This window comes from Coregonus lavaretus (genome assembly GCF_964263955.1).
Source record: "Coregonus lavaretus genome assembly, chromosome: 19".
In the NCBI taxonomy this organism is placed as follows: domain Eukaryota; kingdom Metazoa; phylum Chordata; class Actinopteri; order Salmoniformes; family Salmonidae; genus Coregonus; species Coregonus lavaretus.
In genome coordinates, this window is record NC_140006.1 from 8,139,328 (window position 1) to 8,166,465 (window position 27,138).

Sequence of the window (27,138 nt, forward strand, 5' to 3'; positions counted from 1 at the left end):
TAGGGATGGCCTCTGCTGAGAAGTTGTGCTCCAGTTTCTACCAGCAGCACTGCGCATAAGGAACAAAATAAACACTGCTGCCAAGACAGAGAGACACACACCACAATGTACAGTGTGGAGGACCTCCTCATTTCTCACGGATACAATCTGCCCAAGACAAGCATCCCCTGCCCCTCTTCAACTTCATCCATCACCGCGCCTTACGAGAAGCAGCGCCACGCCGTCGTCGCTTGCCACCGTGAAATCCCAGCAGCAGAGAACCAGAGGTCTGGTCGTGGTGGATCACTGAACGGGTATGAACAGGCGGGAGACAGGGGGGCTTGCATCTTCAGCAGCAGCAGGCAGGCACTACTGGCGAAGGGCTACCCCGGCAGCTGCGACAATGAGAGCTGCGGGGAAAGGAACCAAAGGCGAAAAGAAGCTGGCAGCGGTAACCTAGGTGACAGCCTAGCACAGCCCCTGGGCGATTCTCTCGCCACGGATAGCGGGTGAGTTAAAAAAATATATTTTTCTCTCTTTTGAGATCCCCACAATACCTTCCCTCCCTTTTTTTTTTGCCGGGCCCTTCGGCATTGCATGCAAAGCCGAGCCACCCTGTCTGCACTGCGCAGGAGGGTGGTTTTTTTCTTTTTCTCCTCGTTTCCTTCCTTCTAGAGCTGCAGAACGAACACTGAGGCTGCTGCACCACTGCCTTGTCTTGCCAGATGCTGCGATACGATGAGGTTTGTGCTCCAAATGGCACACTATTCCCTATATAGTGCACTATTTTCGACCAAAGCCCAATGGGCCCTGGGTAAAAGTAGTGCACTATATAGGGAATAGGGTGCCTTATGCAGTGATATGATGAGGAATTCTTATCATGTAAAGGTTTCTTCTTCTGCACTGTTGGGTTGTTTACGTTGCGATGTGAATCGATGCTTAAAGAGAGCACTTTCCATTGAAATGGGCTCTGGTCAAAAGTAATGCACTATATAGGGAATAGGGTGCCATTTGGTCAAAATAAGTGCACTATATAGGGCAGTGGTCAACAACATTTTTTTTGAGTCAATATCACTTTCACAGTCAAAAAGCAAGCCGAGATCTACCACTCAGATAAAAAAAATAAAAAAAACATTACTTAAAATGTTTTACATTAACCTACTAAAAACTAGGAATGAGGTTTGTGCAGTAGGCCTAATACATTATCACAGCATATAGGCTGTATGCCTGTCCAGCCAATATTGTTCTTCTCATACCATATTATATTTCAAAAATCGAGCTTTGATAACAAAATAGATATTTTGGTGTAGCACTTGCGAGGCACAGCTGAGCAGAAATTGAAATAATTTGCAAATGATTTGCTTGTTTATTTCACTGGACTGATGGTACCTGCATCTGATGGTCATGGTGCTTTCAAGACACTGGGAACTTGAAAAAAAAACGAGGTCAAATCATCAGGTTGGAACTGTCGGCGCTCTAGAAAGATGCCAGATTTTCCGACTTCAATTTCCGAGTTGGATGATCGTTCAAAACTATTTTTCCCAGTCAGATCTCGTTTTTTTCCCCAGAGTTCCCAGTTGTCTTGAACGCACTGAAGTTGGAGATTTCCATTTGTTTTGAACACAGCATTAGTCTCAGCGGAGGGAGGGGGAGAGCAGCAGAGGGTCTGTCTCTCATGGTACCTGCTCTCTCCTTCCTTTCCTCCGGTGAGACTGACCAGAGAGAGGGGAAATCGTCTTCCACCTGATGGCAAAACTCGAGTCGCACCGCATCTACCTCATGCTCAAATTCATGTTGTTCCTATGACCAGAGAAATAAAAACACAGGGCTATCGATACACTTGGCTACTCATTCATTGCAGCTGCAGCGCAAGTGGAAGTAGGGAGAAGCTCGTTTTATGTTTTGTAATAGTGTTGAATAAAAACAGTGTTGACAGTGCTGAATAAAAACGTAGACATGAACTCATTCCTAAAAACAGCAGCTCTTTGCAGTATTCTTTGACAGTCTCTCTCTGGTTTTAAAAGTTATGAAATCTCACATAGGCTAGTATCAAACTTTGCTGTGGCCGGTGTCGTGGAAGCTGTAGGCACAATGATTTGAGCGCAGTAGGCAGTAGGGGCACTCGATTTAGCCACAGATCTCCCGTTTGTCTTTTCAGACAATTTAAATGGTTCAAAATAGGAACACTTTGCCTACCCGGAGCGCAGGGCTTCTGAATGAAGTGCACCTATCGCTAACAGTGCAAAACACACACACACACACACACGCACACACACACACACACAAAAAGGAGTGCAAGCCTTTATCATTGGCTTTTCTACAGAAATGTTTGGTAATCGACTAGGAATGCCTTGACCGGTTGGTGACCACTGATGTAGGGTGCCATTTGTAATGACACCATGATGGATGATACTGTATACAGTGTTATCCTCCAATGGATTTAGTTGTCATCAATGGCCTCTTCCCAGTCTTTAGTACCTACAGTATGGTTGTTCAGATAGGCTACTATAGATCTACAGTGAGGGAAAAAAGTATTTGATCCCCTGCTGATTTTGTACGTTTGCCCACTGACAAAGAAATGATCAGTCTATAATTGTAATGGTAGGTTTATTTGAACAGTGAGAGACAGAATAACAACAAAAAAATCCAGAAAAACGCATGTCAAAAATGTTATAAATTGATTTGCATTTTAATGAGGGAAATAAGTATTTTACCCCCTCTCAATCAGAAAGATTTCTGGCTCCCAGGTGTCTTTTATACAGGTAACGAGCTGAGATTAGGAGCACACTCTTAAAGGGAGTGCTCCTAATCTCAGCTTGTTACCTGTATGAAAGACACCTGTCCACAGAAGCAATTCATCAATCAGATTCCAAACTCACCACCATGGCCAAGACCAAAGAGCTCTCCAAGGATATCAGGGACAAGATTGTAGACCTACACCATGCTGGAATGGGCTACAAGACCATCGCCAAGCAGCTTGGTGAGAAGATGACAACAGTTGGTGCGATTATTCGCAAATGGAAGAAACACAAAATAACTGTCAATCTCCCTCGGCCTGGGGCTCCATGCAAGATCTCACCTTGTGGAGTTGCAATGATCATGAGAACGGTGAGGAAACAGCCCAGAACTACACGGGAGGATCTTGTCAATGATCTCAAGGCAGCTGGGACCATAGTCACCAAGAAAACAATTGGTAACACACTACGCCGTGAAGGATTGAAATCCTGCAGCGCCCGCAAGGTCCCCCTGCTCAAGAAAGCACATATACAGGCCCGTCTGAAGTTTGCCAATGAACATCTGAATGATTCAGAGGAGAACTGGGTGAAAGTGTTGTGGTCAGATGAGACCAAAATCGAGCTCTTTGGCATCAACTCAACTCGCCGTCTTTGGAGGAGGAGGAATGCTGCCTATGACCCCAAGAACAACCATCCCCACCGTCAAACATGGAGGTGGAAACATTATGCTTTGGGGGTGTTTTTCTGCTAAGGGGACAGGACAACTTCACCGTATCAAAGAGACGATGGACGGCGCCATGTACCGTCAAATCTTGGGTGAGAACCTCCTTCCCTCAGCCAGGGCATTGAAAATGGGTCATGGATGGGTATTCCAGCATGACAATGACCCAAAACACACGGCCAAGGCAACAAAGGAGTGGCTCAAGAAGAAGCACATTAAGGTCCTGGAGTGGCCTAGCCAGTCTCCAGACCTTAATCCCATAGAAAATCTGTGGAGGGAGCTGAAGGTTCGAGTTGCCAAACGTCAGGCTCGAAACCTTAATGACTTGGAGAAGATCTGCAAAGAGGAGTGGGACAAAATCCCTCCTGTGATATGTGCAAACCTGGTGGCCAACTACAAGAAACGTCTGACCTCTGTGATTGCCAATAAGGGTTTTGCCACCAAGTACTAAATAATGTTTTGCAGAGGGGTCAAATACTTATTTCCCTTATTAAAATGCGAATAAATTTATAACATTTTTGACATGCGTTTCTCTGGATTTTTTTGTTGTTATTCTGTCTCTCACGGTTCAAATAAACCTACCATTAAAATTATAGACTGATCATGTCTTTGTCAGTGGGCAAACGTACAAAATCAGCAGGGGATCAAATACTTTTTTCCCTCACTGTACATCCAGGTTTTTAGTGTTACATGTTTACAGGTTATAATATGTTTAGATTTTATTGTAAATATTAAATGTTTTATATTAATGAATTAATAACTTCAGTACCCTACCACTCAATTGTGCTTTCTTCTCTTTCCAGGTTCTACGACGTGCCCAGCTTAACCTATTCTGAGCAGATCGAGAGAAGAGAGCAGCTGGAGGAGAGGGATGTGTCCTACTGGAGGAGGAGAGGTCAGGACTTCAGCTTCCTCCTGGATTACACAGACGGCCGGGAGCTGAGAGCGTCCACTGGATTTCTGAAGGCCTCTGAGGGGGCATGGCGACCTCAGGCCCTGATCGCAGAGGACCATTGGGGAGAGAGGGAGAAGACGCAGAAGCAGCAGAAGCAGCTATGGGAAGACACCTCCATCTCCTGGCTAAGAGAGGCCGATGCGGCTCCTGGACAGTTGAGGGTAATGACTGGGGTGACTGGGGAGCGGAAGTGCCAGAGCCTGGGCACAGAGGAGTGGAAGCCTGCGGTGGGGCTGGGGAGGCAGCTGTCGGATGGTGAGGGCGAGAGGTGGGCTCAGGAGCAGCAGCACCGCCTGAGGACTCCAGAGAGCGCTGGTTCTATCCTCCCCAGAACCAGAGGGATGTCCCAGTCCCTCCCCAGAGTGCTGTCGCCTGATGGAACTACTGAACACACAAACACACAGTCCAGTTTGGTCAGTATCCAGCTTCGACCAGGCCAGGTTGATAGACAGCGCGTGAACAGCACCGTCTTTTCCGGGCCTTATAGTCGGTATTACCACAGTGCCGCAGTCGGCAGGGACCGGTGGGCCAGGAACAGTTGGCAAAGCGTCGGACATGTTGCACTTTTACCAAAGCCCAGGTTCAGCAGGCCTGTCAAGCCTCCATCATACGAAATACACCAGCAGACTAGGGGTAGCCAAGAGATGCTCGCTGTAGCTGTACTAGACCAGCAGGGAGGTTCCAAACAACAGAAAGACAACAGGCCTATCTATTACCCAAGGGGTGGAGAATTGCAAAGACAAGACTATTTCGCACAACACTCTGCTATCTTTGGTATGGAGCCCCCCGGTTATATCCCGCCCCCGTCTTATAAGAGAGCCCTGCCCCCAATCAGGGGAGGACCAATCAACCGCAATGAAGTGGCAAACTATAAGTGGAGTGGGGAGATGCAGATACAGATGCACATGCCTATGAGCTCAGAGGCGGGAAAGTGGTTTTCCGGACAGACTGGAGGGTCGTGGCTGGAACACTACGGGGATCGAGGTATACCCTACAGAAAACAGGTTAACGCTAACCCGAACCTTAACCCTGGACACACCAAGGAACATCTGGGGCATGTTCACCATTTACCCTTTGATGATCTGCGAGTGAGACATATCTCAGGAGGGTCTGGCGGAAATTCTCTCACTGACACTGACAAGTTGATCCGAAACATGAACAAAGAGACTCTCTGCGCTAAGGTTTTAGGACAATCTACACATGATAGTGCCTTTCCCCCTCCACAGGGGCTATCTCTCAATACAGACTGCCGCAAGACATCTCTCAATAACAACGACAGTAGTAGTACTAGATGGTGCAACAGGGGTTTAATAAACAAAGGAAGTGTAGACCATGTAGCTCCTGATCAGAGCTGTGGTAACTATCCAATAGCTTTTCAGATTAGACCGCCTCAGCAGCTGATCAGGCATGTGGACCAAGGTCAAGGTGTGTCAGAAACTGTGACTCAAGTGAAAAAGTCAGTCAATGAGCCTGACTCCACAGAGAAAGAGAAACCAAGAAAGACTGACTCAGAGAAAACAGAAAAAACAGAGAAAAAGAGTGTAAAAAAGAAACTTAGTGAGACCATATTCTGTTTGGTGTCTGTTCCCATCCCTCCAACGCCGGGTGGTACGTCCCGTGATCAAAACAACAACAACGACGAGAAGCCACCAAGCCCAGTCCGGCCATCAAGCCCAGTGGACAGTCTGAGTGAGAACAAAACGGGCCACTTAACAAACCAAAGTCTCCAAAGCACATCTTCAGCAGAGGCTGAGCTGCAAGCACTAACCGGTAGCATAGCGAGCAGCAGATCAAGCAGCAAAATAGTGAGAAAACTCCCTATTAAGCCCCCCAAAATAAACCATCACAAGGAGCTGAAACTCTCGGGTGCCTGGCCTGGGAACCAATACCGGGACCAGGAGACCCAAACTAGCCCAGAAGCCCGAAAACCTCAGCCTCCCCTTCTTCCAGGCCCTGAAAACAAGGAAGCACAAGACCCTCAAGTCCCTGCCCCAGGCTCCTCTGACATCATCACCCCAGATCCCAGCGGTGTGGGCAGTACTGCATTCAGCTATCCTATAAAAGGGGTGAAGAGCCTGAAACCATCCAGCAACAGCGCCTTTTCCAGGATGGCTACTTTCTCAATTTCCAGCCAGCTGAACAAGAGCACAGCTCAGCCACCAGCAGCAGCAGCACCACCACCACCCTCAGGAAACACGACGGAGGAGGCCAAACCAGCAGCGACCTGCAGTGGGAAGGAAGCCTTCGGTCAGTTCCTTCTGAAGCCCGTCAGCAGGCGGCCATGGGACGCCATCGAGGAGCTGGAGACTATCAACAAAGAGTTCCAGGATCAGCAGCAGAGCAGCAAGAGACCCAGTGTTGACCAGTGCATTAAGGACCTCAACGAGGCCTACAAAGACATCCTAGAGCTAGGCACTGCCAGCAATAACATTTCCAACAATAGCGGCGCTGTGCAGATCCCTGAGCGGATCAAGATAAGGCTGGCAGGGGAGGCGGGGCTCAGCAAGCCCAGCAGCCTTAGGCACAGTATCGAGAGCTGGTCTGTGTCTGTCGACCCGGAGTACAGGGAGGTTAAGAGCGCCTTCTCCAGACCCGCTGAAAGAAAATCTGTGACTTTCAGCAAGCAGCTAAGAGAAGAGCTCCCTGTCCCACCACGCAAGCCTACAGGATTCAGAGAATACAGGGTTGTTTCGAACTTGTCGCAGAGGAGAAGTAGCTGCAGTGGCAGGACAGTGAAGCTAGACCTCCCTTCGCCTTCGGAGACACCACCACCATGTGACTTCACTGGCCCTAGTGACTTTACTGACTCTCCTAGTGATCCCAGCGAGACCAGAGACTTCAGCCCAATGACGCCAACAACGTATACTGCAGCCGAAGTCCCCTGGGCAGATAGGCAGCCGATGCAGGACGCCTCTACACTTACGAGTCCCCCTGACTATGAGGACATATGTCAGTCTTTACAAAAGACCCGAGACTCAGAGGTTAACAAAACGTTGACTGCCATATCTAAACCTGGTGGTGGTAGCTGCGATACAGAGCCTCCAGGGGGTGCCTGTTTAGACTCTGTAGAGGAATGCCCCATTTGTAAAAAAGAGAGCGAGAGCCAGATTTCCAGACCAAGTCCAATGTCTCCGCTCCATGAGGAGTCAAGCCCAGATTTATCCGATCAAAGTAGTGCGACGATTGTTGGCGACAGTGACAGTCCACAAGGAGCTGAAACATCTGAAGAACCAGCTGAAGGCGAAGGAGACACAAAGGTTTCCTCTGACTCTGGCTCAAATCGTTCAGAGGCTCAGACTATATGTTGCGATTGGAGGAAGCAGCTGTCACTCATAGATAAGAACGTGCAGGGGAGTGTCGCTGCTGAGAAGACCAACCAAGCTCTGGCAGCGGCAGAGGACCTTGGCAATCTATTCAAACTTAAATGTGCTGAGGGCATTCCAGAGAACGAGTCCATAGAGGAGAGGGCAGCCAGGATATTAGGGATTGATATACCTGCAGAGTCTTTAGTCACAGGGGAGCAGAGGGTTAGCGAGACGGCAACAGAGGAGATTGAATTTACAGAGAGTAATCCCGCTGCTAGAGAAGATCCAGAAAGCAGGAGTGCAAACGAACAGACAGTACAAAAGCATGTGAGAGATCCAGATTCTGAGGAACTGGACTCTGGAACGGTATCTACAGTTCCTCCTGATGGGCAGGAGGCAAAAGAAAAGGAGGCAAAAGAAAAGGAGCCACCACAGGATAACCCAGAGCACATCAGGAGTGTGAAATGGACCCATCTGGGTCGAGAAACTCCAGGTATGCAGGAGTTTCCACCAGACAGACTACCGCTTTCGGTCCCCATCAACCCTGACCTTAAGCTGTCCCACAGTCTGGAGGGAGAAAGGAGGTGCAGAGGACCCTCACAGCGCATAGAGGCCCTGCAGGACAAGCTGGCTGCCTCACCCAGCCACCGGGTGGCGGTAGAGTGCCTGGCACGGATGAAGGAGGTGGACTCAGTGTCGCGCATGAGATGCCTCAGCATCAGGAGCACAGACTCTGGGGAGGGGGAGGCAGAGACGGAGGCCAAGCGTGGCGGTGGGCAAGTGGACGTGCTCACCCTACCTGCTTCCTACCAGAGTGATACAGTGGAAGATAGAGAGGCCTCTGAAGATACAGTGTTGCAAGATGAGGTGTCATCTCTCTCAGGTAGCTACTTCATACATTTGTGTTTTGTTCAATTTATTCAATTATTTTTATGTTGAACTGTGTTACATTTTATTCTGAATATAAGAGTGTTTCACCAGGGGTTAATAATGTAATGTTTTGTTACACATTTGTGCATCATTTTCACTGCCAAATACAGTACATGACCAAAAGTATGTGGACACCTGCTTGTCGAACATCTAATTCCAAAATCATTGGCATTAATATGGAGTTGGTCCCCCCTTTGCTGCTATAACAGCCTCCACTCTTCTGGGAAGGCTTTCCACTAGATGTTGGAACATTTCTGCGGGGACTTGCTTCCATTTAGTCACAAGAGCATTAGTGAGGTTGGGCACTAATGTTGGGTGATTAGGCCTGGCTCGCAGTCGGCGTTCCAATTCATCCCAAAGGTGTTCGATGGGGTTGAGGTCAGGGCTCTGTGCAGGTCATTCAAGTTCTTCCACACCGATCTCGACAAACCATTTCTGTATGGACCTCGCTGTGTGCACGGGGGCATTGTCATGCTGAAACAGGAAAGGGCCTTCCCCAAACTGTTGCCACAAAGTTGGAAGCACAGAATCGTCTAGAATGTCATTGTTTGCTGTAGCGTTAAGATTTCCCTTCACTGGAACTAAGGAGCCTGAACCATGAAAAACAGCCTCAGACCATTATTCCTCCTCCACCAATCTTTACAGTTGGCACTATGCATTCGGGCAGGTAGTGTTCTCCTGGCATCTGCCAAACCCAGATTTGTCCGTCGGACTGCCAGATGGTGAAGCGTGATTCATCACTCCAGAGAACGCGTTTCCACTGCTCCAGAGTCCCATGGCGGCGAGCTTGACACCACTGGCCAACGCTTGGCATTGCGCATGGTAATCTTAGGCTTGTGTGTGGCTGCTCGTCCATGGAATCCCATTTCATTTAGCTCCTGACAAACAGTTATTGTGCTGATGTTGCTTCCAGAGGCAGTTTGGAACTCTGTAGTGAGTATAGCAACCGAGGACAGATTATTTTTACGTGCTACGCGCTTCAGCACTCGCCGGTCCCGCTCTGTGAGCTTGTGTGGCCTACCACTTTGCGGCTGAGCCGTTGTTGCTCCTAGATGTTTCCACTTCACAATAACAGCACTTATAGTTGACTGGGGCAGCTCTAGCAGGGCAGAAATTTGACAAACTGACTTGTTGGAAAGGTGGCATCCTATGACGGTGCCATGTTGAAAGTCACTGAGCTCTTCAGTAAGGCCATTCTACTGCCAATGTTTGTCTATGGTGATTGAATGATTGTGTGCTCGATTTTATACACCTGTCAGCAACGGGTGTGGCTGAAATAGCCGAATCCACTAATTTGAAGGGGTGTCCACATATATTTGCATATATAGTGTATAGCAACGCAAACATGGTTTGGCTCTGACCTAATGTTTTGTTATTGTTATTTTTGTGTTTAGTATTATCTAGTGTTATTTTATGAGGCAAGCATTTCAAGCAGTGAAACTGTGGCTGTTACTATGGAGTCTTTCCACAAGAGAGGACTATTGTACCTAGATATAACACTTCAAACTAGAGTCCTGCAGGGGTCAGTTTTTTAGAGCCGCCTCCACCCTGTGCCGGCCACATCAATTCCGAGGCCCATCTGACATCAGGACAGATTTTTCTCTGCAATCCGATCCACCCAAATAGTATTGTTCTGAGAGCCGATCCGTGATCCGCCAAATAACATACATTTATTTTATTGATTTTATGACAACAGAGTAGTAGGATTTAAGGCTATTCCCATTCCCTTCATGAATTAATTTGTCTGCATGTCAATTCAACATTTGGATAAAAGGAAACCATGCCATGAATTAAGAACCATAAGCCTATTTTCTTATATTATCTTTCTTATTTTTGAAAAAAAGCCTTCTAATTAGCCCTCTTCTTACCTAATGAAAGCCTATAACTGACAGAACATAACAATACCTTTATATTCAATATTGTTTAGATAATCAAATAGTTAACTCAAATAGTTAACTTAATTAAACAATTCCCAGAATCTAATAGGCTATAGGCTGCAGATAGCCTAGATGTATTTAATAGGGGCATTTGCATCTAAAAGGACCCATGAGCACCAACATATGAAGTTCATAGGAGCATGTCAAATAAAAGCTAAGAGTCTATATTTTTTTTTTAAATTAAGGCATATATAAATTTCCATCCTAAAGATGTTATATCAAGTTTGCTTATGAGTTATTGAGTGATTAAAACTCGTAATTCTGTTACCAAATCGGTTACAGAAAAATCTGTAACAGAATTACTGCAATTGATTTAGATACAATGGGAAATCATAGTAGTCATGGTCCCCCATAGCTCAGTTGGTAGAGCATGGAGCTTGCAACGCCAGGGTTGTGGGTTCGTTTCCCACGGGGGGCCAGTATGAAAAATGTATGCACTCACTAACTGTAAGTCGCTCTGGATAAGAGCGTCTGCTAAATGACTAAAATGTAGTCACAAACCACAGTTTGGTCACCTGCTATGGTTCTCCCTTCCACTCGCATACTGTTATGTTCAGCTCATAACTGTTTTCTTTCTCTTTCTGTCATCTGGTGGTCAAAGCAAGACTGTGAAAACTCTCTCTCTCTCTCTCTCTCTCTCTCTCTCTCTCTCTCTCTCTCTCTCTCTCTCTCTCTCTCTCTCTCTCTCTCTCTCTCTCTCTCTCTCTCTCTCTCTCTCTCTCTCTCTCTCTCTCTCTCTCTCTCTCTCTCTCTCTCTCTCTCTCTCTCTCTCTCTCTCTCTCTCTCTCTCTCTCTCTCTCTCCACCTTTCCCAGCTCTTACTGACACCTACCCTGACACCTACAGTGAGGGGAAAAAATTATTTGATCCCCTGCTGATTTTGTACGTTTGCCCACTGACAAAGAAATGATCAGTCTATAATTTTAATGGTAGGTTTATTTGAACAGTGAGAGACAGAATAACAACAAAAAAATCCAGAAAAACGCATGTCAAAAATGCATTTTAATGAGGGAAATAAGTAATTGACCCCCTCTCAATCAGAAAGATTTCTGGCTCCCAGGTGTCTTTTATACAGGTAACGAGCTGAGATTAGGAGCACACTCTTAAAGGGAGTGCTCCTAATCTCAGTTTGTTACCTGTATAAAAGACACCTGTCCACAGAAGCAATCAATCAATCAGATTCCAAACTCTCCACCATGGCCAAGACCAAAGAGCTCTCCAAGGATGTCAGGGACAAGATTGTAGACCTACACAAGGCTGGAATGGGCTACAAGACCATCGCCAAGCAGCTTAGTGAGAAGGTGACAACAGCTGGTGCGATTATTCGTAAATGGAAGAAACACAAAATAACTATCAATCTCCCTCGGCCTGGGGCTCCATGCAAGATCTCACCTCGTGGAGTTGCAATGATCATGAGAACGGTGAGGAATCAGCCCAGAACTACACGGGAGGATCTTGTCAATGATCTCAAGGCAGCTGGGACCATAGTCACCAAGAAAACAATTGGTAAAACACTACGCCGTGAAGGACTGAAATCCTGCAGCGCCCGCAAGGTCCCCCTGCTCAAGAAAGCACATATACAGGGCCGTATGAAGTTTGCCAATGAACATCTGAATGATGGAGGAGAACTGGGTGAAAGTGTTGTGGTCAGATGAGACCAAAATCGAGCTCTTTGGCATCAACTCAACTTGCCGTGTTTGGAGGAGGAGGAATGCTGCCTATGACCCCAAGAACACCATCCATCCCCACCATCAAACATGGAGGTGGAAACATTATGCTTTGGGGGTGTTTTTCTGCTAAGGGGACAGGACAATTTCACCGCATCAAAGGGACGATGGATGGGGCCATGTACCGTCAAATCTTGGGTGATTTCCCTCAGCCAGGGCATTGAAAATGGGTCGTGGATGGGTATTCCAGCATGACAATGACCCAAAACACACGGCCAAGGCAACAAAGGAGTGGCTCAAGTAGAAGCACATTAAGGTCCTGGAGTGGCCTAGCCAGTCTCCAGACCTTAATCCCATAGAAAATCTGTGGAGGGAGCTGAAGGTTCGAGTTGCCAAACGTCAGGCTCGAAACCTTAATGACTTGGAGAAGATCTGCAAATAGGTGTGGGACAAAATCCCTCCTGTGATGTGTGCAAACCTGGTGGCCAACTACAAGAAACGTCTGACCTCTGTGATTGCCAACAAGGGTTTTGCCACCAAGTACTAAGTCATGTTTTGCAGAGGGGTCAAATACTTATTTCCCTCATTAAAATGCAAATCAATTTATAACATTTTTGACATGCGTTTTTCTGGATTTTTTTGTTGTTATTCTGTCTCTCACTGTTCAAATAAACCTACCATTAAAATTATAGACTGATCATGTCTTTGTCAGTGGGCAAACGTACAAAATCAGCAAGGGATCAAATACTTTTTTCCCTCACTGTACCACCTACCCTCTTTCCATTTACTGTAACAAGCATACTCCGAGACAGGACTTCCATGGATGTTATAAAGTAGTTGAAATTTGGTCAGTCTGCCCTGGCCGGACCAAATCTGAACAAATCAAAGATGTCTATGTTTCACAAGTTTGGACAGCACAGTACAGTAGAGCACAGTACAGTAGAGTACAGTATAATGTACTGTACTGAACACTTACTGTACTGAACTCTACTCAACCGTGCTGTACTGTGATGTCCAAACTTGTGAAACATAGACGTCTATGATTGGTTCAGATATGGTCCGGTCCGGACCAACCAAATGTGGTATTTTCTGGTGGCGGACCTCATTAGAATAATAGCCAGTGTGTGAGGGACTCCCCTCCTGTTTGAATGGTCTGTGGCCCACGTAAATCCTTTCCCAGTCAGAGGAATAAGGCAACCTCACAGAGAGTTAACACACACACACACACACAGGGAACTTTATTGCCGAACAGGGGTATGGACATGGAAATGGTCTGAAAGTACAGAGAAAGATAAATAATGAATACTATACATGTAATAACATGGATATAAGCAGTGCAACAGTGCAAAGTAATGACTAGAGTAATGACCACAATAGCTCAAGTAGTGATAACGATAAATAGAACAAAGGACTGTATAAATGGAAACATAAACATGTTACCTGAACATGCAACATAAATAACTCAGTAATAACATTACAGGGAATATATAATAGCAACGGCTACTAACAGTAATAGTAAACACACAGAAATCTCAGCCATAACAACAATAAACACTACTCACTTCTATCCACGCACTCCATGAACACACTGCTGTAAATCCACCTCTTATCTGTGCTGAAGGCAGGACCATCCGACTGGGTCCATTTATTGGGATGAAAGAGCATGCGTCGGGCCTGATTAGCCAGTGCAGGAACAGCTAATGTCCTTTGCCTATCAGAGGTTGCATGATCAGCTCATGTATGGAGTGTGGGGCAAGTGGGCACCAGCTGATTGTGGGCTGTGCTCTGAAGATATCTCCTCACATGAGAGCCAGACTCAGCAGAGCCAAACATAAACAATTGTGCACAAAAAAAACAGTAAATTAAAGTGTTCTGCAGCGCCCTCAGCAGGGGGAATTCTCTACACAGTGTGTAGAATAATGCCCACATATGCTAAAAAAGGATATTGCATATTTCTACCTTTGTGTGCCTATTCAGGATACATCTATATGAATAGAATGATATTCATATCCATAATTATGCATTTCTGTATAGTACAGATCAGAGAACCATGATGTAATTCCGTTACCGTAATTCCGTTACCGGATGTAAATCCACTTCACACCTACTGTAGTTCAATAATCCAAATATTTTTCAAACTTAAGGTGTCATGTCATAGTTGACACACCATTCTTTCTGCAGACATCTTTGAATCTCCTCCTTGTCCACAATGACTCCAAAATCCTTCCAAACCGGGGATTTCACTCGGACAGCACCTGTTTCCACGACCTGTTTATAATCTTTATTTTTATTTATCCTGTTACGTTAGCCATTTTCGCATAAGCAAGGAGTCAGGTAAAATAAACTTGGCTACTTATTGTCGCGTGGCGGAAGGGAACATAAGCTCTGCACGTGGACAGCACCACACAAATAGGCTCCCAGTAAACATATCCACATTATTGGCCCCATGTAGGCTGCCAACATTGGGCCAATGCACTTTTTCTATTTAATAGGAATGTATTTATTTATAATTTATTAATTACAATTCAATGCATAAATTGCATACTTTTCAAGCCTTTAAGGTACTTGGTTAATGTGATACATTGTATCAGTTTTTACTATCATACATATATTTTTTCAAGAGAAACTTCTGTTTCTCATGCACTTATTTAGGTATTTTTAAAGACTTCATCATTGTACAAGGTTTTTTTATTTTTTTTTAATCGGCATCAAACTTTCACACAACAGAACACTTAGCTGCAATATGTTACTTTTTGGGCGACCTGACCAAAATAACATAGAAATGTGTGTTATAGATCTGTCATTCTCATTGAAAGCAAGTCTAAGAAGCGGTACATCTGTTCTATGTGCACAATTCCTTTGCGTCTTTTGGTTTTGTACACCAGCTTCAAACAGCTGAAAATACAATATTTTTGGTTATTGAAAATATATTTCACAGCAGTTTAGATGGTACAATGATTCTCTACACTATACTTGCTTATTTTGTACATAACATGAAATTAGGCAAACTATTAGAATTTTAGCAACCAGGAAATGGCAGAGCGATTTCTACATAGTGCATCTTTAAACTGGAATGACACTTAGTAATCACATAGCCTAATGGAATTCACAATACAATCCAACACAACAAGCTCCTGGGTTTGTAAAAAAAGTAATATTATTTTGATCAGTGGCAAACCTAGGTCTTCAGAGGGACCAAAAATCTTCTGTTGTATAATTTTTTTTATAATCTAGTAAATAACAGAAAACATAGTATCACTTAATGCGCCAGACATGATATCTTCTGTAGTCGGACCATTCTAGTTCTGGTGAATTAATGAATAAAACATTATGAATGAATCAAACACATCAAAGGTGACAGGCTCATGGTGCTGAAAGGCCAGCCACCGTAATACTTGTGCACTCCATGGCGCTGAAGGATAGACAATTTTGGTCAAACACATAGACATGGCTGACACACAGGGGACAGCAGTCACACACAGTGTAACAGGGTTGGTTATGTTTCCACTTGCCTCTAAAGAAATGTGTATTTAATGTTCAAGCACTCTTATTGGTTTGTTCAATTCCGATGACAATAAGGCGTGTTGTTATTGGCCCCGCTTGCAGATAGGGGAGATCGCGAACGTTAGGCTCCTCAGTATGAAAATGTGACGCAAGGGATTTTACCATCAATATCATTAAGCCCTGCAGAACTAACGTGCTGTTTAATCACAGATAATAAATAACGATCAACTGACTGGGGTGAATTCATTAAACTAAACATAACACAAGGAGAGTACGATTAACATCTGTTACACTGGTGCAGAGACTCGTCGTCTTGTCTTCGCTGGATGTCGCGTGGAGGGATCCGCGAGCCGGCTTCAAGAAGTACCATGGCTGCTAATGCACACCGGAGGCCTAGCGTGTGCATATGAACTGTTTCGCGTTCCGCACGAGCGGAATTCTCAGGAAGCTCCTGGTAGCATAAGTGACTGGGGGAAATATAATATACTTAACGACGCCAATTAACGTGAGTGCGATGCCACTTTTCGCCACACGGTGGCGACAGGGCTATTTATGAGAGCATTTTGTTACTTTTCTGTGTTTTAACATTTTTATTTAACTAGGCAAGTCAGTTAAGAACAAATTCTTATTTACAATGACGGCCTACACCAGCCAAACCCGGACGACGCTGGGCCAATTGTGCGCCGCCCTATGGGACTCCCAATCACGGCCGGGTGTGATACAGCCTGGAATCGACCCAGGGTGTCTGTAGTGACGCCTCAAGCACTGAGATGCAGTGCCTTAGACCGCTGCGCCACTCGATTCTGTGTCGATTCTTAGTCTTGTTAGAGACTGGTGCAACTACCACTGAACTTTTATTTTGAGTGCATTATATTCAAGCTGATTTTAAAAGTGTGTTGATATTGATATTGATTTTTATTTTCTTAATTTCCCCCCCCCAAAAAAATAAAAATACATGGAGAGTTTTGGTTTTGGGAGAGGAGTTCTCATGTTTAACCCTTCACTGTCAGTGGGTAGGAGGGCAGCGATTTCTCCACTCACTTCCACACCTCTGGCCAGGTCAACTGCACAGGCAAGTGTGCGCCTTCCACATGATTTAGAGCTACCTCAACTCAGTGCATTCGAGCCAGTTTCACCTAGTCCTATGGATTTCCTGGCGGGCATTGTTAAGCAGATATTTTCACCTATGGAGTGACCTATTGCCTCTTGTTTAGAATCAAAGGTTATGGGAAATGGGGTGGGACTTCAGAAGGATGATAATGTTGGTGGTACCAAGGTTGGGGACAGCTTGTAGTCTAGATGTAGTGGTAAAAAATGATGTCAGGGAACCAGTGTGTTTTAGGGGGGATGGTTCAGAGAAATGCACAGTGTATGAGTAGGAGGAGTTCATGTTAGCCTACATGCAGAAGAAGGGCTATAGTGGGCAGGAGAGGTCAGATGAAGTTTTGGGCAAGCTGACTGGTCGGGCACAGGATGTGGTCAGAGTAAGCCTACGCAGTAACCCAGTTGACTTAAACCAGGGCCCTAGACCGGTTTTTGACATTTTGAAGCATCACTTTAGCGACACAATCAACTCTGACATGCCCCTAGCTGATGTTTATTCTATGTTGCCAATGGAAGGGGAGACCCCATTTGACTACTGGATTAGACTGAACAGGGCCATAGAGGTGGCAGAGGACTGTTTGAAGAGCCAGAACAAGGAGCTAGACAATCCGTCACGTGTTCTGACTGTCATGTTCATCAAGCACTGTCCGAACCCAGAGCTGTCATTCATATTCATGTGCAAACCATTGCATGAGTGGACGGCTGCGGAGGTCCAAGGCAGGCTGGAGGAGTACCAGAGGAAGTGCTAGGCTCCACGTCCCTTGCGGCTGCCCCCACTGGTCACCACACTGACGCAGGAAGTGAGTAGGCCAGTGTCGGCTGTTGTAAACTGCCTGGACCCCTTGCCACAGCCCACAAATGGCTCATCCGAGGCATTGGATCGTGTGATTGCCATGCTTGAACGGGTCTAGGCCACAGCAACCTGTAGGCGGCTATGATAACCGTTTCCAGAGGAGGCCCAGGAGAAGGGAGAACTCATTTTTGCAATGCAAAGTGTGTGGGGACGCAAATCACAGCACAATAGATCATTGTTATTCACACCACCTCTGCTTCCTCTGTTATGCAGCTGGGCACACACGTCAAGAATGTCCATGCGCTTCATCGGTAACTCCCTTCGCTCCATCAAACAGCAACACGGCTCAGTGGCAGAAAAACTAGCTGGCCCGCACGGGGTGGGGGGAAGTGCTGGGCCTTGTGAGGTGCCCCAATCAGATAGTGGTGTAGATTTGTGATGAAATTAAGTCAAACTAAAAAGTAATTATGCAGAATACACAGAGAGTGGTCCACAACAATGAACTTTTCTATACTAGTGTGTTACTGGGGGATGTTATAGAGGTGAGCGCTATGATTGAAAGCGGGTCTATGGTATGCACATTGAGCTCAACGGTGGTGCCACGCCTTGAGAAAGCAGGTGTGCTTAAGAGTGGCTCCCTCAGTCCGACCGAAGTGGTGTTGGTTGGCTGCAGGGGTTGAAGACCAACCCTGTAGGTGTGTGCGAATTGAATCTGTCTGTGTATGGCAGCAGTGTCTCTGTCCCTGTTCTAGTAGTGGATGGTCAACGTGATGAGCTCATCCTAGGCAGCAGCGTGATAAAACACCTCATCAGGGAGCTGAAGACGACTGGTGACTTCTGGGAGAAGATGTCATCATCTGAACACAAGGGAGATGACAAACTGTTCTGTCTGCTCTGCTGGCTAATGTAGAGAGATGGAAAGGAACCGAAGTGCCAGAAAGAGTGGGCACGGTAAGGCTGAAGCGGGCAGTCACATTGGAGCCTATGCAGGAGCATTTGGTCTGGGGCCGGCTGTGTACCCTCAATGTATCCGCGGGCAGTGCTGTTGTTATTGAGCCTACGAGGGCACGCTCAAGACCGAAAAACATTCTAGTGGGGAGAACAGTAGCGACATTGTGGAGCGATGGCTGGGTCCCTGTCAAAGTTATCAATCCCTCACCAAAGCCAGTAACAGTGATACGCAATGCCAAGATAGCGGACGTTTTTCCTTGCATGGCATTAGAGGACTTTGACACTGACTATATAGATGGGCCCACTGTGCCGCCAGTCTCCCTGGTGCAGCAGGTACACAAAATAGATGACAATCCAGACTTTGACAATGGTAGTGCAGATAGCTTAACCATTGACAGTGACGTCAAACCGCACAGAGTGACAAGTGAAGTGTTTGCACGAGTTAGGGCTAGGTGACATTGAGTCCACTCAGATGTCGCAACAGTGTAAGGCCAAGCTAGTTCAGCTTATAGCCCGCTACGAGTATCTTCTCCCAGCACAAAACTAGATTTCGGGAAGGCTACTGTCCATCGCATCAGACTCAGTGACACCAAGCTTTCTAGGCTACCTTACAGTAGGCTCTCCCCTAACCATTATGACAAGCTCAGGCAGGCCTCGGATGAGATGGAAGAGCGAGAGATAAATCAGGGAATCCAGCAGTGAGTGTGCCTCCCCGCTCGTGCTGGTCTGGAAGAAGTCTGGTGATCTGAGACTGTGTACAGACTTCCGATGGCTCGATGCTCGCACCGTAAAGGATGCTCAACCTCTACCTCACCAAGCTGATGCTCTGGCGGCCCTGGGTGGCAATGCCTTCTCTACTATGGATTTGACCTCAGGCTACTACAATGTGGAGGTGCATGAAGACGACAAGAAGTTTACAGCCTTCACTTCTCCTTTTGGTTTATATGAATATAACCATCTTCCACAAGGGCTTTGCAACATAGTCCAGCCACATTCATGAGGATGATGTTGAGCGTTTTTGGGGATCCAAATCTTTCTAGCCTTCTCTGTTACCTGGACGATGTGCTAGTTTTTGCCCCGACTGAAGAACTTGGATCCATTTTTGAGCGTCTCAAAGCCCATAATCTGAAATTGGCTCCAAAGAAATGCCATTTCATGAAGAGGTCAGTGCGGTTCTTGGGGCATGTCATCAGTGAAGGAGGTGTCGCCACAGACCCAGAAAAAGTGAAGGCTATTGCAGTGATGACAGAGGAGGATCTCATGGAGGATAACACGGAAGTGCCCTCCCAGGAGAAGATTCGGTCCTTTCTCGGAATGATAGTCTATTACCAGCAGTTCATTGAGGGGTGCTCCACCATCGCTAAGCCGCTGCATGGGCTGACAACTGGGACGAAGGCACCACGCCATGTAAAAGGGCAAGAAGAGACAAGGAATACATAGGAAACTCACAGCAGCAAACTGGACTGGTGAGTGCAAACAGGCCTTCAGTCAGTTGAAACAAGCTCTCATCGATCAGGTCATGCTAGCCCACCCTGATTTTAGTAGACCTTTCTTGCTGTCTGTAGATGCATCTAGTAATGGCTTAGGTGCTCTCCTCTCCCAGGTGCCAGAGGATGGGTCCGCGGCCAGACCCGTAGCATTCGCTAGCAAATCACTTACTTATGCACAGTCAAAGTATCCTGCCCATAGGTTATAGTTTTTTGCTTTACGCTGGGCTGTCTGTGAGAAGTTTAGTCAATGGCTAAGGGGCAAGCCTTTTACTGTATGGACAGACAACAACCCATTAACGTACATCCTGTCCAAGCCCAAATTGGACGCCTGTGAACAGAGATGGGTTGCTAAGCTCGTTCCATTCGAGTTTGACATCAAGTACATCCCCGGTCCCAAGAATGTCATTGCTGATGCACTCAGTAGACTGCCATTTGTGCAGCCGAGCGCTCTCCACCGCATCACAAGGTTTCCATACAAGGCGTTGCTGGAAGAAGCTGCGGGAGTACATGCTGAGAAGGTGCAAGGTGTGTTCCGCTGGTCGAACCACTGCTCACCGTCAATTAAGGCAGATGCCTGTGAAATTGCCATGAACTGTCAAACTACCTCCTATCCCTCTCCTGGTTCTCTGTCAAAGGAAGTGGTGTCAGCAGTCCTGAAGTCACAAGGGGAGGCTGGTCTACAGAACTGTGCGCTGCTACTGCCTCAGATCACTCAGTCACTGGTGCCATCTGAGATGTCAGATGTGAGAGTGCCATCCCGTGATGACCTGATATCAAAGCAGCGTCAGGATGACGCACTACGTCGACAGGGGCCGGAGACCTTCTAGGAGGAACCAATCGAGGCTCTGCGGATTCTGAAGACCTGGGAGAAGCTCACTCTGAAAATGGGTGTACTATATCGTGTTACCAAAAGTTCACTGTCAAAGAAGAAGACGTACCAGTATGTAGTACCCACCTCCATGAGGGCGACAGTCTTGAAGGGTGTCCACGATGACGCCGGTCATCAGGGGCAACAGCGGACGTTGTACCTGACGAGACAGAGGTTCTTCTGGCAAGGTCTGGAGTCTGATTTGAGAGAGTACGTCAAGAGCTGCAAGGGGTGTGTGTTCAGTAAGGCTCCGAGCCAGAGTCCAGAGCTCCATTAGAGAACATCATCACGACTGAGCCCCTCGAGTTGGTGTGTGTGGACTTCTGGTCTGCTGAAGACTCCAACAACAAGTCCTTGGATGTTCTGGTCGTCACTGACCATTTTACTAAGATGGCCCATGCCTTCTTGTGTCCGAACCATTCAGCTAAAGCAGTGGCCCTTCAGCTGTGGAACAACATCTTCTGTGTGTATGGTTTTCCTCGTCGTATCCATTCCGACCAAGGGGCCAACTTTGAAAGTAAATTGATTGCTGAGTTGTTTTGTGCTGCAGGAGTCCAGAAGTCGCACATGACTCCTTACCATCCGATGTGGAGCGGGGGAGTCGAAAGGTTCAACAGACCGCGGGGAAACATGATCAGGGCCTTACCTACGAGAGCGAAGCACAGGTGGCCCCAGAAGCTGAAGTCGTTGACCTTCGCCTATAACTGTACAGTCCATGAAACCACGGGCCACGCCCCTTTCCAGTTGATGTTTGGGAGAACCCCACGTCTGCCTGTTGACATGATGTTTGGTACCGTGCTGTAAGACTCAGAGGTTGTAGACTATGACGGGTACATCAAGTCCCTGACGAGAGACCTGAGGGAGGCCATGGAGACGGTACAGGTGTCAGAAACCAAACAGCTGAAGAGGCATGCAGGTCTCTACAACAGGAAGATCAGAGGAGCTCCTGTGGAGGTCAGTGATTGGGTGCTGCTGGCGAATAAGGGTGAACGTGGAAAGAGGAAGCTGGCTGATCATTGGGAGAACAAACCTCTATATTGTTACGGAGAAGAATAGTGACATCCACATCGTCAAGATACAGAACATGTCGACCAGCCAGGAGAAAACAGTCCACTGTAATCTGATGATGCCTGTAAACTTCTTGCCTCTCCCGGACACTGCCTTGGAGACACCTAATACGGGAGACAGTGAGGATCAGAGGGAGGAGATGGAGGCCTCATCCATGAACGATATACCAGAAATGGACATGGGTGAGATGACTAGTGTGTGGGTATCAGAACAGACCTCTGGTGGAACACAGTCAGAGCCCTCTGAAGAAGATGCCCCAGATGTGCTGGAAGATGGGTCACTGGCGAGGGACCCTCAGAACTCATCACATTCTGAAGATGCCGCTGGTAGCACAAGCTCCAGCAACAGTTACAGAACCCTTGACCTTGACTATCCGCCGACTGTGGGCAGTGACCCACCAATGGTGGTTGTAGTTGAACAGGTTAACCGTAATGATAACTCAGATAGGCCTGTCAGGTCAGGGGCTGGTCGTGAAACACCCAGTGAGACTCATAGAGACTATGCAGACACAGAGGGTTTTTCATACAGAGTTCATTAGAATACCTGCACGGGTGTAGGATTAGAATCCAAGTTGGCCTGTAGATATCAAGGTCTTTAGCCCATTTTTTGTTTTACTTTCAAGAGGCCCTATGGAGGTAATGGGTCAGAGGTCAAGTAGGCCAAGGTTTTTCTGTCTGAGGTTCTTATTGTCACAGAGTGTACTGAACATGTAACAGGCATGTTTTCCTACGGGGTCTTTAAATTCCCCTAATTCTCTTTAGAGAATAGTCTTTGCACTGGAATATTTGGTGACATATATATTGCAAGGTATTGCATACCTCATTTTGTTTTTATTATTTCTTTATAGTATTCAAGTGGAATTCAGCAGGGGAGAATGTAACAGGGTTGGTTATGTTTCCACTTGCCTCTAAAGAAATGTGTATTTAATGTTCAAGCACTTTTATTGGTTGGTTCAATTCCGATGAAAATAAGGCGTGTTGTTATTGGCCGCGCTTGCAGATAGGGAGATCGCAAACGTTAGGTCTCCCCAGTATGAAAATGTGATGCAAGGGATTCTACCATCGACAGCCATCAACATCATTAAGCCCTGCACAACTAACATGCCGTTTCCTATTTAATCACAGATAATAAATAACGATCAACTGGGACCACTGACTGGGGTGATTTCTTTAAACTAAACACAACGCAAGGAGAGTACGATTAACATCTGTTACAACAGCATCAAATAATGTTAAAGATTAAGCATCCCATTCACTCCAGTAGGCCCCATGAAATCATACCAATACAAAAGCATTTAATTAACAAACCAGCTATTACTTCCCATTGCAAATATATTTTATCACGTTCATCACACTAGCCCATGATCTAAAGTTGAATTGCAACAATGTTTCACAGTCATTATTTTCAAAGAGATAGCTAACAGCAAGTAATCTGCAACAAAAAACAGTGCCACTCACCAGATTATGATAATTTGTCAAAAAAAAGTTTGAAAGTTAGTCTTGAAATAGGTGATGCTAACAACTTAGCAACAACATCCACCTTGAAGTTGATAACAGCTGCTGCAGCCGCCATCGCCATTGTCTCACTACTACAACACAAGCTAGTTAACGTTACTAGTGTTACATGCTGACCACACTGGCCACGTTGCTTGCGCTGCAAAATAAATGTACACATAAATGTTATTCAATAATTACAGCCAAACTGCTCTCACGCATCAATGAGCGCCTGCGTAGCCTGGCGCTAAAATAGAACTTGGTTCTATTTATTACCATTGATGCGCTGCAAGTCCCACCTCTCCCATCTTGGTTTTTAGGAGCATATACCCACATGGGTGATTGAAAGATGAACTGAGGTCCACACTCCAGTCCAGTTGTTGGTGGTAATGTAGCTTAAAGTTGGTTGCCAACCTCCATATAAAGTCCACAGAAGAAGAAGAAGACCAGAAACTAAATACGTTTCCCCATTAATCTGTGGATTAATTGTCGGAGTAGAGAACACATTATTTTGTGTGACTCAAAATGGGTCGATATTCTCCCAGAAAATAGTACCTTGTAGATTTCAAGGTAAAATAACAACAAAATGTTTATATCCCAGGACAAATTAGCTAGCAACAGCAAGCTAGCTAGCTGAATGTCCATGAATGTTTCATATGTGTTTCGACCTGTCACCAAATTAATATAGTTGGTTCAGAATTCGTTTTGATATTTCAACCTGCGTGTCCCGGATCGCGTCTGGTGTGGAAGGACAAAATCAGCATGCGTGCCCGGTGTAGTCAGCATGTTAGCGTGGGAAAACTACTGCTTGTGACACTGATCATGTTCTCTTGCACGCTCTTACATTCTTACATTTTACAATTTTGTAATTTAGCAGACGCTCTTATACAGAGTGACTTGCAGTAGTGAGTGCATACATTATTGTATGCACTCAGGTTTTATGGTAGACTACAACCTATTAGTGTATTGCCGCCACCTACTGTATTGGCTGTTTATCAGCCTGCTATTCTGTATTATGAATTCATTACCTCTTGCGCTCTGACTAGTGAGGTGTCTAGGCCTTGGAGAAAAAAATACGGTCCCACTCAAGTCAAAATGTGATTGGTTCATTCCACTGTCACTCTAAAATTCTGCTCTAATACAGTTGAATGGCAGAGGTTTTTCTGATTGGATAATTTTTTATATTCTGTATTAACCCTTCTCTTTCCAACACAAACTGAAGAGATGAAATCAGAAAATTATTACAATTATTGTAAAGATGAAATAGCAATTAAAACGTAATTAGATTTTTTTTTAAAGGGATTTATACATTTTTATAAATCCTTAGGCATTCTCTGATGGCCTAGAAGGCCCTGATGGTTCCCCACTGATCTTTATTTAAAATGTTTCCGACCCACAATATAATTGTTCTGAAACACGAGCCGACCCTTGGGTTGAAATAATGTTTTCATTCCACCCGCCAGCTGATTTTTTTTAGGGTCAACCGCGCGTAACCATGGGTATCCAACCCGATGCAGGACTCTACTTCAAACCTACCACCACACACAACTGATATACAATTATTTTAATTCATTTTCAATACATTTTTATGTGTGTGAAATATATTTTGAATATGTTATGATGACTGTCACATGATCAGTGGCGTGTCCAGGGTGGCCACGGCCCACCCTGAAATTTGATTGGCCACCCCAGTGGCCCCCCACAGAAATTCTGAGATCTGATAGGTCGTCTCTGAATATATTGCTAATTTTGACCAAGACTGATCAATCTCACCGGAAAAATCATCCACACGAGCGAAACAGCACCCCTCTGTCTTAGTATGTGTAGCCCATGTATCTGATGCTGTCTGGCCAAAAACAGTATGACATGTCATATCTTTTTGGCCAGACAGTGTCATATCATGGGCTACAGATACTAACACAGAGGGGCGCTGTTTGCCTCGCTCGGATGCTTTCTCCGGTGAAATAGATTCAGCCTCTTGCGAATTGAAACAAAATTCTGAACGTGCGCAGGGAACCTACTTAACCTACTTTTGAAATGATTTGTTTGGCAATCAGATTAAAACATAATGACTGGTTGTGTTCATGACACATTAAATGGTAATACATTTTTATAGTTAAATTACATGTCTTTACTAAAACTCGCGTGCACACATAGGAGGTCCCATAAAAAAAATGGAGACCCGGTGCCTCCAGAGTGACGCAGCGGTCTAAGGCACTGATCAGTGCTAGAGGCGTCATTACTGATCCCGGGCTATGTCGCAGCCGGCCGTGACCGTGAGACGCATGAGGCGGCGCACAGTTGGCCCAGCATCGTCCGGGTTAGGGGAGGGTTTGGCCGGCTGGGATGTCCTTGTCACATCACGCTCTAGCGACTCCTTGTGGCGGCCGGGCGCATGCATGTGTTTCCTCCAACACATTGGTGCAGCTGGCTTCTGGGTTAAGCGAGCAGTGTTCAAGAAGCAGTGCGGCTTGGCGGGGTCGTGTTTCGGAGGATGCATGCCTTTCCCGAGTCCGCACGGGAGTTGCCGCGATGGGACAAGACTGTAACTACCAATTGGGGAGAAAAAGGGGTAACAAAAAAAATATTTAACAAATAAACAGAGACCCCTGAATGTCACGGTATAATTCGGACCTTGAATGCAAACACTGTAACATTATTTTTGTAATTGATTTATTTTAACAGGGAAACCTAAGCTGAAGCATTTAATGCATTGATAATCATAATTATATTGAAAAAATCCACCTTGCATCGATTAAGGTTCAACATTTTATGGCCCCCCTAAACTTGGTCTGTGCCCCACGTTGGCCACCCCATTCTAAATGTTCTGGCCATGCCACTGCCCATAATATAGGGTGCATCCCAAATGGCACCCAATTCACTATGTTGTGTACTACCTTTGACCAGGGCCCAGAGGGCTTTGGTCAAATGTAGTGCACTATACATTACTATAAATGATTAAATGTATCCCTTCTTTCTTTGTATTATACCAGAGGCCTACGACCCAAGCCGAGTGGAGAAAGTGTAGAGAGACTGAGACGCCCGTCATCTTTCTCCATCAGAGGTTTAGCTCCCTCCAACACTGTGACCTGGCTGCCCACTAGAATGCCTTCATCTCATCCCAACACAGAAATGGCCTTCTTCTCCGACAAGAGCATTGTGTACCCCCTCACCCTCGGCATCGCTGAGTACTAAGAGTACCAAGTGTTCCACTGCCAAAAGGGAGGTGTTCCCCCACCTAGGGGCAGCTTCCAACTAACCCCCCTCCTCCCCTTCACCTCTCCTCAACCCATCCTCTACTTGGATGCGGCCCAAATGCCACCCTACTTCCTATGTAGTGCACGACTTTTGACCAGGGCCCTTTTTGACCAGAGCCCAGAAAGTAGTGCACTACATAGGGAATAGGGTGCCATTTCGGACTGAATTCCTAGTTTTCTTGTAGCGGCTTGTCCTTTCTCCTTTCTTATTCTACGTTCCCAGATGCTTTTCATTGGTAGACATTATGCAAAAATAATGTCGATAGTGAATACAGTTAGTAGACTCTGTTCACACGCTGTATGATTCTGTTTGTTTATGGGCGAGTTGTTTAGATATAAATGTAAGTACTTATGTTTTACACAACAAGTAGCAACAACATAG

At 46.0% G+C, this 27,138-nt stretch overlaps 1 protein-coding gene across 1 annotated transcript; it reads left to right on the forward strand.

The window, feature by feature from the left end:
* Positions 1-105: 105 nt before the first annotated feature.
* On the forward strand, positions 106-26,527 carry LOC311146544 (junctional cadherin 5-associated protein-like; the record flags this gene model as incomplete). Its single annotated transcript, XM_084183060.1, has 3 exons — positions 106-488; positions 4,239-8,578; positions 26,493-26,527. 3 exons carry the CDS (start codon positions 106-108, stop codon positions 26,525-26,527), a joined length of 4,758 nt encoding a protein of 1,585 aa, XP_084039186.1.
* Between the last annotated feature and the right edge of the window lie 611 nt (positions 26,528-27,138).